Here is a 16,396-nt window from a genome sequence, read left to right on the forward strand (position 1 = left end):
TGGTGTGCAGGAGGTCATGGGGTCGATCCCGACATGACGCCTGCTGCTGCTGTATATTTGGAGTTTGCGTGTCCCTCTCCCAGTGGTTGCGTGGATTTTTTTCTCTGAGTCCCCCCGGTGTTTCCCTCCACGTTTAGAAACACGCGTTGTGAGAGTATTTGGCTGCTATAATTGTCCACATGATGAGCCACTTCGTTGAGCCGTCATTTGTGGGCAGGTCTCTTCTGAACAAGTGCTATATAAATTTTGATTTAAAGCTTTCGTGACTGCAGGGATTCATATTGTATGTTCTTTCGGTAAAGTCACGTAGAAGGGAAATAATAAAATAATAATAAAAAATTATCACGACGTAAGGTAAGGCTCAGCGGGCCTTACCTGGTAAATTAAAGTTTCGTTTTCAATGTGTAAATAATGGTGATGAGTAAAACACACCTTTTTTTTACTCTATTGTTTGGTGGAAAGGTGCGATTAGTCTGATATTGATTGTGCAATGACTTGTTGAATGAGGACTTGTACGTGTCAATTAGAGTGTCGATTGGAGTGGTGATTTTGGAGTGTTCACTTTTTTCAAAGTGTATGGAAGAGCTGGGCTCTTGCCAATGTAATGTGGAATGTCCACCACTGGCAGTCATCATATTCATATAATCTCATGAGTTGTCCTACACGTGTTTGGGCAGTGAGACATTGACATAAATTCCTTTGTTAACTAACTAATGCTTAACAGCCAAGGGACTGTTTGCTGTTATTGCTGTATACACAAGGGAAACCGATGACTAAATCGCTCCCAAGTAGGCCGATCCGTCAGACCTCGAAGGCCAAATAGGTTTGAGCCAGGATAGTGCTGGCATGGGTGACGACACACACACAAATACAAGCATGGACAGCACAGAGCAGTGCAGCATTTAACCTCCCACCCTTACTAACCCGCACTGATCAGCGGTGAGGTATGGTCAAATTTACTTAAAGCGCAGCAAGGCTCTCATCCAGCAGTCGATCGACACATCGGCTACACGTGTGTGTGTGTATATATATAAACACAGAGAAGGGAAATGCATCTCTAAGCACAAGCACTAATTCGTAAGTTTAACACTTAGGCTGCCGCGGAAAATATCCATCGGAGGTTTTTGTTGGGTTCGATCACGTAAGCATGACATCACATACTAATTTAAAACTGAACATTTATATTTCCATGCTTACTACCATTCAACAAGCATATCACACTGGTGCCTATGTGCAGTTGCTGCACTCTTCAAAAGCTCTGTGCTTGCATGCAAACTTAGACTTGGAAATACACGGCCTTGTGAAACCCACGTTTTGCAATGGCTTGGCATCGACACATCCATCAGGACATAATAGTGCAGTTTATCTTCGGGGTGTCAGCTTTTAATGTAATTTGGCATGGTTGTGACTTAACCGAAAGAACCAAAGAATAATTCCTGCAGTCACGAAAGCTCCAAAATTAAGATTAAATATCCACAGGTTGACAATTCAAAGTACAATGATCAACTTCCTATGGCTGGAGCATATATGTGGTCAAGCACGCACAATGTCACCCAATACTGGGACTCCTCAACTTACAAACATTCGACTTGTCCGTTTGTCATGTACATGTCAAATGAAGAACCAGTGGCATCTACATTTGCAGGACATTATACAACTTGTGAAGCCATTCCCCCCCCCCCCCCCATGTTTAGTGTACAACATGTTTGGAATCGACAGGAGTAAAGTTGGACTTGCGAACAAATCAACTTACGAGCAGACCTCTGGAACCTAACTCGGTCATAAGTAGAGGAATCCCTGTATAATGATTTCTAATAGTTTCTTTTGGGGTCGGATCACGTAGACAAAATGTGTGTTATAAACCCTCCTCCGCCAGGGACGGCCCATTAAGATAGATAGTTGTCACATTGACACACGTTTCAATGTATTACTGCTTCAGCACACCAGTGTTGTTGGAGAGCACTGCAGAATATTTCCAATGCCACCCAGCCACATAACCGGTTTCAAATGTGCCAAGTGGAACGCCAATTCTCTTTGCCACGTCTCGCTAAATTTTCCCGCTTGTAATTCATTTGGATTCGGAGCAGCGTTACGTTATATCCGTTAAATCCGCTACGCTACGTCATCCACGTCACTTGAATAACACACAATGGAGCACTTTGTAACACCGATATCCATCCTATAACAAGCGCGTTGGTTTAGATCAGTGGTTCTCAAAGTGTGGTCCCCGGACCACCAGTTGTCCGCGATGGTCCTGCAGATACAAATGCAGGTTAATCCTGAAATAGTCGTGGGTTTGATCCTCACCCTGACACCTGTATATTTGGAGTTTGCACGTACTCCCTGTGGTCGTGTGGATTTTTCTCCGGGTCCTCCGGTTTTTCCCTCCACATTTAGAATCAACATTCGTGTATTTGGCTGCTATAATTTCCACATAGTGATAAGCCACTTCGTAGACACTATCATTTGTGGCCAGGTCGCTTCTGAAAAAGAGCTACATAGCTCAGTGGGACTTACCTGGTAAAATAAAAAAATAGTTGAGTTAATTTTTTTAACGCTAACATTTTGTTCCGGACATTAATTAACATTCTACTTGTGACATTAAATGAAAAAAATATTAAGTTAGCTAACTACCCTGATTAAACTACCCTAACCCTATGATCTAAATGCCCCCCCCCCCCAAGAGAAAAAAACAACAACCTTATAGCTGCATTAACAATCAATTCGTTTTTTATGTTCTGATAATATTAATCATTTTGTACTAGTACTGGTCTTGGGAGTGAAAAAACTGAATGTGTTATATCACCAGAGGTGTGTGGGGGGCTGGTTGATCCGCGGAAATGTTTGCATCGGCTAAGTAGTTGGCGGGCCTAAATAAAAGTTTGAGAAACACTGGTTCAGACGAAGAAAGAAAAAACTAGTTTTTGAAATTCTAATGGAAGCGTCGATACGTTTTGACGTCAAATTGGGCTACCTGATTCAAATTCCAAACAACCTGCCCATTGAGCCTTGGGCATCATCAGTTGACCCGAAAAATCCTAACGGTGATTTCTAATATTCCCCCTGTGCACGTAATGGCCCTTGTTAATCCACTGCTAGATGAGGGCCACTTCACGCCGTTGGAGGTTGTCGGGGATTACTTGACTATTTGACCATCCTGCACCGCTCTGGTCATTGTGGGTTAGTGAAGACGAGAGGAAATGTTCATCTCGCACAGCCAACGATTGCGCATGCCAAACGATTGCACAACTCCTGTTCTTAACAGATTTTGCTCGTGCGTTTCAACGACACATTGATAAGTAACCGGCCACTGTTGAGTCTGTAGGTGTGCCTGTGTACACAACTGCTACACTTTCTGATTAGTGGTTTCCTGGTTCATGAGTAGTTGAACTACATAAATATTTTCACGGTCAACATGAGAGGGCGAAGTCAAGTCATTCCTGTTCATTCGCATTAATACTGGTAGGGACCTCCTGGTTACACCAGCCCACAGGGGATTATTGTGCCCGTCGTGCAGGGAGTGGCTGGGTGGGGAGGGAGGGGCTGGGTGGGGAGGGGAGGGGAGGGTGGGGCTGGATGGGGAGGGGAGGGTGGGGAGGGGCTGGGTGGTGAGGGTGGGGAGGGGCTGGGTGGGGAGGGGCTGGGTGGGGAGGGGCTGGGTGGGGAGGGGCTGGGTGGGGAGGGGCTGGGTGGGGAGGGGCTGGTCACCCCGTGGTGCCCTTATAAAACTTAACGTTTAACCTACTCACGCCGGCTTGTTCCCGCCCTCACAGTCGGGCATATTTGCGGAATACACCACGCCGCCGTTGACCCTGGCCATTGACCGAGCAACCCAACGTTCCTACCAGCTCCCTCCGCAGGAATGTGTTTAATAACTATGTATATCCCGTGCATTGTTAAACTTCTCTGCTCTCCGCCGGGGGGTAATGTTCTTGTGCCACAGCCAGTTCTGGATAGATCAGTGGTTGCAAGAATTAAGTTGCAAATGAATTTGTATTGTTCCGTATTCTTTTTCCGTTTTTATCCCGAGAGCGCTGTCGGCGCCATGCAATGAGACGACGCATCCATTCTCTTTGGTTTTTTCGGTAAAGTCACGTAGGTCAAAAAATTTAATAAAAATAAATTAAATCACGACGTTTCAGAGCAAAATTACAGTAATTTTGCTGTGACGGTGCCACTTGAAGACAGAAGCTTGTGTTGCCTCCGAAACGTTGTAAATTAATATATTTTTTATTTTATTTTTACCTACGTGACTTTACCGAAAAAAAACAAAGAGTATGGACCCTTGCAGTCACGAACACCTCAAATCTAGAAGCATCCATTCGCAACTCTTACAGAGCAGTGCAACCCTTGATGTTAGATAACGGCCCGTGGAAGCGGATATCGTCGAACTATATCCGCGGTCGTCCCACAAGTGCACTCTGTTCCGCACACAGTAGAAAGCAGTACTTTCCACCTCCTCTGCGTATAAGAGCAATGTTCATAGCATGACAGTCAAGCTGATTTCGATTTAAAGCTCTCGTGACTGCAGAGATTCATCTTCTTGGTTCTTTCGGTAAAGTCACGTAGAAGGGAAATAATAAAATAATCAAAATAAAACATAATAAATAAAAATTCTCACGACGTTTCGGCCACAACACAAGCAGCCGTCCTCAGGGGAAGATGGATGAGTGGGGGGACGCTGTCTTTCCGACAGCTCTGTTTCTTCACCTGTGGACGGATGCTTGTGTTGTGGCCGAAATGTCGTGAGAATTTTTATTTTATGATGTTTTATTATTATTTTATTATTATTTCCCTTCTACGTGACTTTACCGGAAGAACCAAGAAGATGAGTCAAGCTGATATTTAATCCTCAGCTGGAAATGAGTTAAATGAAGCGCAGAACTAAATTGAACGTGATGGAGTTTTTTTGCGTGAAGTCATTGGTGAACGGGCTGAGCCCATAAACGCACTAAATGTGAAACAAATTAACTGCTTCATTGCACCCAGCAGACTAAAATGTGGCGAAAGGATCTGTAGCTATTGCAGTCTATAATTCTATAAACATTTCCTGGTAATGTGGGCATTTGTCTGACAGTGGTCACTACAGGATCACAGTAATGCTATACAATAAAGAGTAAACGTGTTTTCATGCCCCAATGAGCATCAGGTGGTCATTATCTCGATTGGAAACTCTGCCATTGCTTATTTTCCCATAATGCATCTACACTAACAGCCATGGTCAGTGATCGATTTAAAATCCATCTAGTCCCTGGCCATGGGAATGTGGCGTTCTACCGGTGACTCAGGACAGCCACGCACTTCTTCAAACTCGTTTGTCTCTGACTCAAGGCCAAGAGTTCACCTTGTGGCCAATGCTTTGGTTGCCACCATTGCTTTCTTCACTTTGCCACACACCCCTCAGCTGTTCCACAGCCGACACCCGGACCTATGCAATCTATCCTCACAGTATCGCACCGTGAAGTTAACACGCGGGGACCCGCTCTGTCCCGATCTCTTCCCTCATTCTTTCCTCCGTGCAGTCGGATATTGGCATTGCGCACGGCGGAGCTATGCTGGGCCCATACTGCGAGGGCGGGCGGCCGGTGAGCGACGCGTGGGTGGACGGCGGCGTGTCCCCCTGCCTGTACCGCACGCTGTGCGGGGCTGTGCCGCCGGGTGCCCTGCTGCTGCTGGGCGCTGTGCAGGGCGTCCGCTTTGCCCGCCGTGCCGTGCCCATGGAGCCCAAGTTCGTGCCGCGATCGCTGCTGCACCGCCTGCAAGTTCTGCTCACCGTCGCCATGGCGGCACTCGCGGTGAGTTGCCCTGCTGGGATCTGGATCTGGGGTGCCTTCCCAATTTCTGGATCATTACAACAAAAAAGTAATCGGAAATTTAGGCCTAAAGATGAAATTTTTTACTATTCCAATGTTTTTTTCTGTTTTGGATTAAACTGAAAAATGTACTTCATGGGAAGTGATGTCCTTTGTATTTTTCCAATTACTCCACGGTAATGTGGAGTTTATACCAGTACCTCTGGGCTTCAGCAGAGTTGGGTGCTGCCCTATTGCTGTTACTTTGTTAATAGGTCGTCCATGCATGCGGGACAAAGTCAAGCAGTAGTTTGAGACTGGTTCTGCCAGGGGAAGGCTGAAGGGAGCCAGGTAGATGGTGCTGATGATAACCTCAGAGGCATCTTTCTGGCAGAAGGAAGGAAGCAATTGCTCAATTGCGGCAGCGTCATTGGCATTGGGTGCGATGAGCTCTTGACCTTGATTACTTAAAACAAATATCAGTTATCTATATAAGCGTGCATGTGGTCCTAAATAGTTTTACATGAAGATACCGAAATCGATTTTAAGTCAGAGTGGTTGTTTTATTAGTTGGATTGCAGTCATAATTGCATATTTGGCTTTCTAAATGTAAACACAAAAAAATAGGCCAAATATCTTGTCTGTTTATGTACCTTCATTATTAACCACGGACCCTCAGTGCCTGGCTATTCACATTCGTGGGTGACAAAAATAGTCCAGGAACACATCCAAGGAATCGATGGGTGAAAGGTCTTAATTTTTTTTTCGTTTACATAATTGCCACTCAGGTTATCATGCGGCACACATTTCCCGCTCTTGCGTATATTGCCACTAGGTCTTATGAGAGTCAGAATATTTATTTCACGGGTTATCGCAGACTGTGTATTACCCTACATTATTTATTCTTTATTATAACGAGATTTTCCATAACTCGGTGTTCTTTAGGAACGCAACCACCGCGTTATAGGGGAACAGACTGTAATTTGAATCGCATCTTCCCGTCTAAATCCCCGATCGTCGATGCCCGCGTGTCGTACCCGCAGGTGGCGTACGGCGCGTACCACGGCGCGACGGCACACGGCGGCGGCGTCGCGGGCTCCGTCGTGGCGTACGCCACTCTGTCTGCGGTGGGCTGGGCGGCCTCGCTGGCGCTGCTGGGCCTTGAGAGGCGACGCGCGCTGCCGGGGAACCGCGTGCGTGGCCATGGCGCCGCACTGCTGGCGTTCTGGGGGCTGGCGTTCGCGGGAGACATCGTCGCGTTCGTCTCGTGGAGCAGCTCGCTGTGGTGGTGGCGGCTCGACAGCAGCGAGCAGAAGGTGCGTGAGCTGTCAGCAGTGTTATGTGTGTACAGGATGTTGAACTTATTTCGCACCGTACGTAGCCAACTGTGCTAATTGGAAGTGCCGGGGAAGGACAACAAACAAAAAAAGCTGTTCTAAAGAAATTCGTTTTCAATCTTCATTTAGAATTGCATGGCACAAGTGGCTTCCTATTTTCAGAATGAATAGCATTCCCAACGGCCACGTAAGCACACCTAAAAGCACGCAATGTGGTGACTGCCCTTACCTTCGAGTTAGTGGAAACCTGGATTCCATTCCTGGGTTTGATTCGTGCTACGGTCTCATATAACTCATTTGTCCGGCCAAGTGGAGCTACGGTTAGAGTCCTCAACTTACCACCAGTTTTTGGCATGCCACCGGTGGTTGACCTGCACAGGATGTGTCTCCATAATTGGCCAATAGCATGAAGTGCTCGAGTAGGAACAATGTGCTGGAGTTTACCTACTGATTTAATTATATGAGTATTTAAAGACAGATTGCTACTGCTATCGTAATTTTTGCTACTACAGCCATTCTCATCGTCGCCATCTCGTTTCTGCTCCTGCCGCCATATCAGGAATGGTTGTTGATACCTCCTCCAATTTCTTTGACGCTCTCCACACTTGGCTGAAACCTCTCATCGGCAGTGTACAGTTGACCTCACTGTCCGATATATTCCTCACATCTCGGCTTTGGAATTTCCTTCCTCTGCCTTTCAACCTCAGTCCAGCAGTTAAATGATCATTGCTGCTGCGGATGATGATAATATAATTCAAGTCAATAACTTAGCTTTAAAGGAAGCAGCTTCAGCCGATTGAAATGTGGCATTCCCAACACAGTATTTGGACCGTCATTGGAGATGAGCACCACTTGTATAAGCAAAGAGACATCTTCACTTGCATTGCAGTTTAGCTGTAAACATAAAGTAAAATTGGCTGGCTTACAACTCTGGTATGCAGTCAGGCAAACTTTTGATGGCGGGCAGCGATTGTGTTGCTATAACCAAGCTTCCTTCCGCCCAAGTCTGTAGATCCAGTTTGTCTACATACATCTGCAGTAACTTCTGGCTTTGGTTCCATATGAATAATTTTGTTGGTTGTCCTTGTTATGTTACACATTCCCACCCTGCGATGTCCTGTCACTGCCGTTATTCAAGTCGGGTCTTGGGCTGTGGTCGTCCTTGCAACAGCTGCTAAGCTCAGTGGGCCCTACCGGCCGAAGTCTGTGGGGCTCTATCTAATGATATTGGTCGTTGTGTCACTGTATCACTGTGTGTAACTCTACGGATCTGTACGTACCTCTATGGTTCTGTATGTAACTCTATGGATATGTATGCAACTCTCTGTAACTGCAATGTCCTGTAATTGCTGCCAATTTCGCTCAATGGGCTTTTACCGGCTGAAATAAAGTCGCGAGTCTGTGTTTCTGCATGTGCCGGTATCGTGGCAATTGAGGGTGGTTCGTAGTAGAGGATGACTAATCATTTCCCACGGCTCTATGGATGGAGCAATCTGTGCCCACGAGGAGCGGTTAAACAATGACACTGCAAAATGTTTCAAAAAGGAAGTATGCCACAAAGGATGCACATTGCAAGCTCGCCGTGCTATTTTTAGGCTCTGTTTACTCCGTGTGCAGGTCATGCAGGTCCAATGTGCAGTGAGAGTTACACAAGAATGTGCCATGACTGCGCACTTTTCTGCGGCGTGCCCAGTGGCGTTTTTTTGCTGGGTCATGTTCGTCAGAGGTCAGCCGTGTTTTAAACATTACAGTTCATTGGAAATGTTATAATGTGGGTAGGTGAGAGTGAGAGCTGCCTAACCCGAGTAAAAGTGTCCTGTACAACCAATACAAGACGGTTGGGAGCCACCCACACCTTACCAACAAGCTCAATCCAGCAGTGGATTTATCCTACTTGGTGTGATTTCTGTCTTGTATTCATTACTCTTCTTGGGCAGTTGCTCTTTGCTTGTATTTAGCGTCTGTTTATCAGTAACATTTGAAACCAATTTCAGGAGATAGTGTTACACTGGTTATTTTGATTAATTAGATTATTTGACTGCTATAAATGTCACATGATAAGCCACTACGTTGAGCTATCACTTATAGCCAGGTCGCTTCTGCAAAAAGAAGCCAATAGCTCAGTGGGCTTCACCGGGTAAAATAATAAGTAATATATATATAAAAAAACACTTTTTTTAAACACGCTTTTATGAAATGTACTAGTAATGGCAGAACTCCACGGCTCCAGGAAGTGGCCCCGAAGCTTTCCATAACGTAAGGGGACCGTGGCCAATTACAGCCAACGTCAGTTGACCGTGGACAATTAGACCCAAGCCGAAACATAACATATAAAAAAGAATGTTTAAAAATATTTTATTTTTATTTTTTTATGATAGAATATTGTATTGTCATCAGTATGACATAAGTATACTAATCTTAATTTAGGAGCTTTCGTGACTGCAGGAATTATTATTTGGTTCTTTTCGGTTAAGTCACGTCTAAAAATAAAATAATAAATTAAAATAAAATAACATATTACGACGTTTCGATTGCAACACAAGCAATCATCATCAGGCATAAAAGAAATAGCAACAAAAATCTAACTAGAAAAAAAAACTATAGACAGACATACAAGCAGACAGACATCACAACGGCACACAGAGAGAGGAGCAAGCTGACAACGCGGCACGGGCACGCAAGCCTGAAAATTAGGAGGCAGGCACACGAAAATTAAATAACCTAGTAAAATATCGAAATGTAATGTAATACAACACACAGAGTCGGTTAACACACAATTAACGCATAGCCTGTCTGCTTGTATGTCTGTCTATAGTTTACTAGTTAGATTTTTGTTGCTCACACTTAAAATTCTAACTTAGCTTTGAGAAGTGGGTTAAAATTGAGTTACAAGATTTGAGGATACAACAATTACAACAACAACAGACAGAGTGAGTTAAAATAAAGCGTGTAGTTTTATTTTATTTTATTTTTATTAATTTTTATTTCATTCTTTACCTACGTGACTTTACCGAAAGAACTTGTACATTTTGATACCGAGTTCGATTCCCGCTCACGGCCACCACCGGGACGATTATTTGAACCGGTCCTGGGCCTCCCCTTGGTCGACTCAGCCTCAAACGAGTAACTGGTGTGGTGTGTGAACATCGCCACTGGGGAGACAAAGGCGGCCGGGCGTGGTGAATCCAAGTCCCGGGCGAAGCCGGGTAGTAAAGCTAGTGTTTTATATGCGATACGATGTAAAGCACTCTGACATACTCCAGCATCAAGGGCGTTGTATCAAAAACAAATTATATTTTTTGATCGCCACTCAAGATTGAACTCAATGCACAGATGCCAACATTACCTGCTCAATAAACGAAAGTTGTGTAAGTTTGATTTTTCATCTGCTTAATTCGGCTTGAGCGTTAACAACACACAGAGGTGTACGATGTTTACAAAGGTGTGTTGCATGTAAAAAGGCTCTCAGTCTTAAGCAGACCACCAGCTTAAATAACTAAATGTGTGGCCATTATTTAATTTAGATCGCCAATCAAGGAGTTGAAAAAATGTGGCCAGTTCATCTCCGCTGGCCGTGATCTTCGCAGCTCCCTCTCCCTGGCTTGCTTTCTCAAGGAAGATGCAACCCGAGAAACAACGGTATTATCTCAGAGATACACACTTAGGCTGTCTGACTTCAAAGTCACTGTCAGGAATGCCATTATGACACTCGCTGTGATGTCAGCTACCTGTGCCACTGTTCCAACACAGCCAAATTGTATTGTAACTCATTTGTAACGTTGGTGAGAGTATTAGATGACCAGTGTATCAGACTGACAATGGACCCTGGTTGTTGTCGCCAAATTGTACTGCGATTCTCTTCTAACGTTGGTGAGTGTAACGTGAAATTCTGACTTTGGATGACGTGTGCCTTGCAGGTTGACTTTGCGCTGCTGTGGCCATGGCCTAATTGTTTCGTGATATCTTCTTGGTTCTTTCGGGAAAGTCACGTAGAATGGATATAATAAAATAAAATAAATAAAACATAATAATATAATTCTCACGACGTTTCGGCCACAACGCAAGCAGCCGTCCTCAGGTGGAGAACAGGTCTGTCGAGGAGACAGTCTGACAGACCTGTTCTCCACCTGAGGACGGCTGCTTGCGTTGTGGCCGAAACGTCGTGAGAATTATTTTATTATGTTTTATTTTTATTATTTTATTATTTCCATTCTACGTTACTTTACCGAAAGAACCAAGAAGATGAATCCCTGCAGTCACGAAAAGCTTTAAATCGAAATTTGTTTTGTGCTAGTTTCGTTCCGTTGCTTCGGTACGTGTGCTGGATAACTGATGGCATGCGGTCGGCCCGTGTCATGCAGGTTGACTTTGGGCTGTGGGTGTCACGCTTTGTGTGCGGCCTGGCGCTCTTCGTCCTGGGACTGCGGGCGCCGGGGTTGCCCCCCCGACCCTACTCCGTGCTCATCAATGAGGGCGAGCGGGACGTGGAACAGGCGAGGGTGAGGGCCTCCACTCGTCGCTTCTTTCCTTCATTCGTCGCTCCTCTTCACCCGTCGCCACTCTTCACTCCTTCTCACCTGAATCTTGGCGACGCAGATCGCGAACGCTCCACGTATTCATCAGGGATACTGCCACCGGCCATGCGGCTCTGTAGTGGAGCGAGCTGCCCACGATCGGAAGGTCGCGAGTTCAAAATCTTGAATTTCGATTTAAAGCTTTCGTGACTGCAGGGATTCATCTTCTTGGTTCTTTCGGTAAAGTCACGTAGAAGGAAAATAATACAATAATAAAAATATAACATAATAAAATAATTCTCACGACGTTTCAGCCACAACGCAAGCAGCCGTCTTCAGGTGGAGAACAGGTCTGTCAAGTACGTGACTTTACCGAAAGAACCAAGAAGTTCAAAATCTTGGTTGGGGGTTGACCGAGCCCATCATTCTTCACTGTGAGGTCGATAAAATAGATACCACTTTTGGGGGGGAATAAGCAGAGGCAGTCCTGTGGATAGACTTTCTTCCACCGTAGAAATGTCGAATTTCTACCTCTGGCTCAGGACTTTAAACTGGAGATGAGCACCGCCTCAATGCTCATTTGAGCAGGAGATCACTTTGACTAAAAGTGACCCTGAACAGAAGAGAACTGTGGTGAATGTGTTATTGGAAAATGTGACGAGTTTTTGTTAATTGTGCTTGTGCACAGCTGCCAATGCAGCGTCATGCATCTTTGTTTGGTATTGCAGATAGGTTTGCTCAAATGTTGAGTTTTCGTCATTTTTTTTACGGAATCGATTATTAATTACAAAACTCACGGACTTGGTAAGATTGAAGTTCATTTTGAGTAATGATCAAGCCAATGTAAATGCGTAAACGTTCAAACGGCATGGCTGCATTCCATTGTGATTCGTTACGTGACAACCCATTACACATGTAGTGAGTCTAACTGAGTCGCAGACGTTGTCTTGGGAGCAACACTATTTATTACATCAACTCAACATAACACAACCTACACTCGGGTGTTGAATGCCCATCTCGCCACGCTATGGCAGAACTAGACACGGTTCGCTATCCCGGCCCGGACCACGAGCTGGGTCCCGGACCACGTGGCTAGAGGCTTCTTCAACCCGACGTGGATCTTCTTCACCAGCAACCCGACGAAGAACCCCGAGCCCCTCACGGTGCCCCTGTTATATCGGCCCGGGCTGGGGCTGGCTCCGCCCCTCGCCTCGCCCACCTTCTAGATCTCTCTCGAGTTCTTTCCCGAAGGCTCCCGAGAGCTCCTCTGTACCACGTGACCGCCCAGCGGCCCCCGTCCACCGGTGGCCCCCCTCCAATAACATCCGGTCACGTGACAGCAGGTCAACCAGCGTATCGTGCCCCAACGTAACCCTGGCTGGCTGACGCTCCCTCTCGCTCCTTCACCGGGAGCCCGCACCGCACGCTGCTCGCGTTGCCTCCGTGCTGACCAGCGCTCACCCAAGCCCCGCTAGGGCTGGTACTAGGCCCAGTAAGTGGGCTGCACATAATGCCAACATATTATCCGCCTTGGCCTCGCAAGCCCGGCACCACACAGTGACATTCACAGTCACTACACATAGAAAAAACATTTTAAAAAGGTCTTGCTTCAATACACGGTGGGAGGGTGACTTGGCCCATAATTTGTGTGAAGATGATAAAATGACCACCACTTAATTGGCACGAGACAGTGGTCACATAATTGAAATGCGAACTTCCACCACGGAATTGAGGAATGTCTAAGAGTAATCAGGTAATCGTACTACGTTTCTCTCCAAAGTAGCCCTCATGACCCAAGTTGACTGTAGCAATCGTAATTTGGTCATCGTTTTTAATTGTCATTCTCTTGGTCTAGTTGACCAATTCGAAAAAAAATTCTGTCCACCCATAATGACCAAATATTGGTGTGAGGGTCGTGCAAATTTCCCTCCGCAAATATAATTAATTACATCTCTTTCTAGATAGCCAATTACCCTTGTTTGGTCTTTGTGCATACACTGCAGTCTTTCATGACATTACAAATGATCTTAATTGTGGTTATCCAGAACAGACTGTACAAGATATAACTACGCAATGCCCGATCCACAAATAACGACGGAGACATCAGAGTGATCCACTCACGCTGCTCCTGACGCGGTTATCTGGCTTGACCACCTGAATGCGAAATTGTAGTTGTTCCTTTGCATCACCGGATCAGCCATATGAAAGAAGAATATCAAGAGTCAGTCGTGCTTCTGTCTTTGGCGGGCAACCATAGTCATCGTCACGCTTGACGATTATCACCCATTCTTAGTCCATCGCGGACTCAAACAAATCAAATAGAGAAACGCCCCGTTGACGATCATATCGGCAGCGTGGTGTTTAGTTTGTTTTGTGTTTAGTGTGTTGTCCTTCCCCCCCCCTGCACCTCCGATTAGAATGTTTGGCTACGTACAGCGCGCAAAAGAAGTTCAACGCGTAACCTATTCCCGTCAGCGATTTCGTTCCAACGAAAAATCAACGGGAACGCTTTTCCATTTGCAGCCCCTGCTGGGGGGCGCTGGCGCGGCGCGAGCGGCGCCGAACGCCTCCGCGTGGGTGGACTTCCGCAAGAAGGTGCGCCTGCTGGTGCCGTACATGTGGCCGCGGGGCAGCGTGCGTCTGCAGCTCGCCGTGTTGCTCTGCCTGGTCATGCTGGCGGGCGAGCGCGTCGTCAATGTGTTCGTGCCGCTCTACTACAAGAACATCGGTGCGTGGCCTGCCCCCCCAAAAAATAAGAACAATACAAAAAAACAATAGCGGTGCAAAATAGGGAAAAGGTTAGCAAGTCACGAAGATTAAACAATGATAAATAACTAAGTTTCTCTGCCAGCAGTGGGGTTGATGGGTGCTAATGTGTAATCCCAGTTGTATTGGTTCGTGGAACCTCGGTAAACCAAGAATCGGTTTTGCAAATTTAATGTTCACCTCAACATCGTGATTTGCAATGTAAAGTAAGTGGGCGAGGGTAAGGACGTATCGGTCGAAGGGGATGGTGGCCAGTGGTCAGGATTCAAGACGACACAGAGATACCCAAAGCAGGGAATGCTTTGTCTAGTTATTTTGGATGTGTTGTGTTTTGACCAACAACAAAAAAAAACTGATAGAAATGAATATTCACCAACACTAGAATAAGTACCCTATGTTATTCAGATCATTTATTAATTCCCTTCACACAGTCGGCCAACAAATATGAACTTTAAATCGAGCCTCCAAGTATTTATAGCGCTCTGTCGCGAATGCACGCATGCATGTGTCAAAAATAGGTCACTGTTCACCGGTGGTTGTCAGGCAGTATGCAATGAACTCAAAGGCGTTGCATCTACTTAGGAATGCTTTTTGTACATTGTTGTCTTTCCCTCCCAATGTCGTGAGACCAGTGATCCGTTTGCAACTCTCACAGAGCAATTCGTCACCTCGTGTTTTCGACCAAACAGCAACAAAGAGATACCAGAGAACTACTGAAATCTCAGCTGACCTCTTATCCACGCTTATCGGGCAGCATTTTCCCACCCACCTTGCTCCATAAGCAGTATTTGGAATGTTCGTCACAAACTGATGTTTTAAATTTGCCAGATTTACAATTCATACGAATTGAGTACACGGCAAAATTTTACGAACATTTTTTTTCGTGTGTGTGCAGTCATTGGCAACAAAGCTGCACTTGAGAGCCATATTTAACCAATGGGTGCCTGCCCAGATTCAAACCCAGCACCTCAGCGGTGCCAGCTCCATGTGTGCCGACATTTGAGCCAACCGGCCACGCTTTAAAAACAATGGTACATTGGACTTTGCTTCCTACCCCGTAAGCGTGTGATTTGTCCCATTTTCACTTATTGTCCGTTATTTACCCACAAAGCCACACTAAGCCCAATGACTCTTCCTTAGGGGCGCCACGTTGGCGAGATGTTGACTACTTCGCCTGATATACAGGAGGTCGTGGGTTCGATCCTGGCCATGACACCTGTATATTTGGAGTTTGCATGTTCTCTCTCTCTCTCTCTCCATGGTCACGTGGATTTTTCTCTGGGTCGTTCGGTTTTTCCATCCACATTTAGAAACATGCATTTAGAGTATTTGGCTGATGTAAATTTCCACGTGATAAGCCACTTAGTTGAGCTATCATTTGTGGCCAGGTCACTTCTAAAAAAGAGCTATATAGCTCAGTGGGCCTTGCCTAGTAAAATAAAAAGATTAATCAAAATTGTTTCTAGAGGGGTTCAATACCAATTGCAATGTAATGTTTGTGGCTGTGGGAGGAAACTGAAGAACCCAGAGGAAACCCAATGCAGAACAGAGGGTGAACCGTATACGCTCCACACAGAAAGGTGCTCGAGGCAGAAATCGAACCCAGGCCATTTTTTGCTGCAATGCACAATTATTACCACTGCTCCACCCCCCTGCCCACCGCAAACACCCATTGAAGAAGGTTAGAATTCACGTTTTCACGGCGACCATAATAAACGCTGCCCCTTGTCTATTCTTCCCGTGGTGGATTACCCAGTTAATGACCTCACGCAGGAGGCTCCCTGGAGCACCGTGGCCTGGACTGTGGTCACCTATGTGGGGCTCAAGTTTCTGCAGGGCGGAGGGGCAGGTACGTGTGCACTTGAGCGTGGCCTCGCTGTCGAGCTCCTTTCAGCGGTCGTTTTTTTGTGGGTTTTTAAGCGAGTTGCCGGTTCGTTTGCGAAGTCGTCTTTTGGCTAAACGTTTTCAACGATGGTAAAAAAAAAAA

The 16,396-nt window shown here is 45.9% G+C and overlaps 1 protein-coding gene across 1 annotated transcript in view; it reads left to right on the forward strand.

Moving 5' to 3' along the window:
• Window positions 1-16,396, forward strand: part of ABCB6 (ATP binding cassette subfamily B member 6 (LAN blood group)) — a 42,131-nt gene that overhangs the window by 1,032 nt on the left and 24,703 nt on the right. The window contains exons 2-6 of the mRNA XM_078865867.1: window positions 5,523-5,795; window positions 6,836-7,108; window positions 11,491-11,628; window positions 14,167-14,371; window positions 16,166-16,258. Of these exons, the coding sequence (XP_078721993.1) occupies window positions 5,553-5,795; window positions 6,836-7,108; window positions 11,491-11,628; window positions 14,167-14,371; window positions 16,166-16,258 (952 nt within the window). The 5' untranslated portion in view covers window positions 5,523-5,552. The remainder of the gene's footprint in view (window positions 1-5,522; window positions 5,796-6,835; window positions 7,109-11,490; window positions 11,629-14,166; window positions 14,372-16,165; window positions 16,259-16,396) is intronic.

This window comes from Lampetra fluviatilis, chromosome 21 (assembly GCF_964198595.1).
Source record: "Lampetra fluviatilis chromosome 21, kcLamFluv1.1, whole genome shotgun sequence".
NCBI lineage: Eukaryota > Metazoa > Chordata > Hyperoartia > Petromyzontiformes > Petromyzontidae > Lampetra > Lampetra fluviatilis.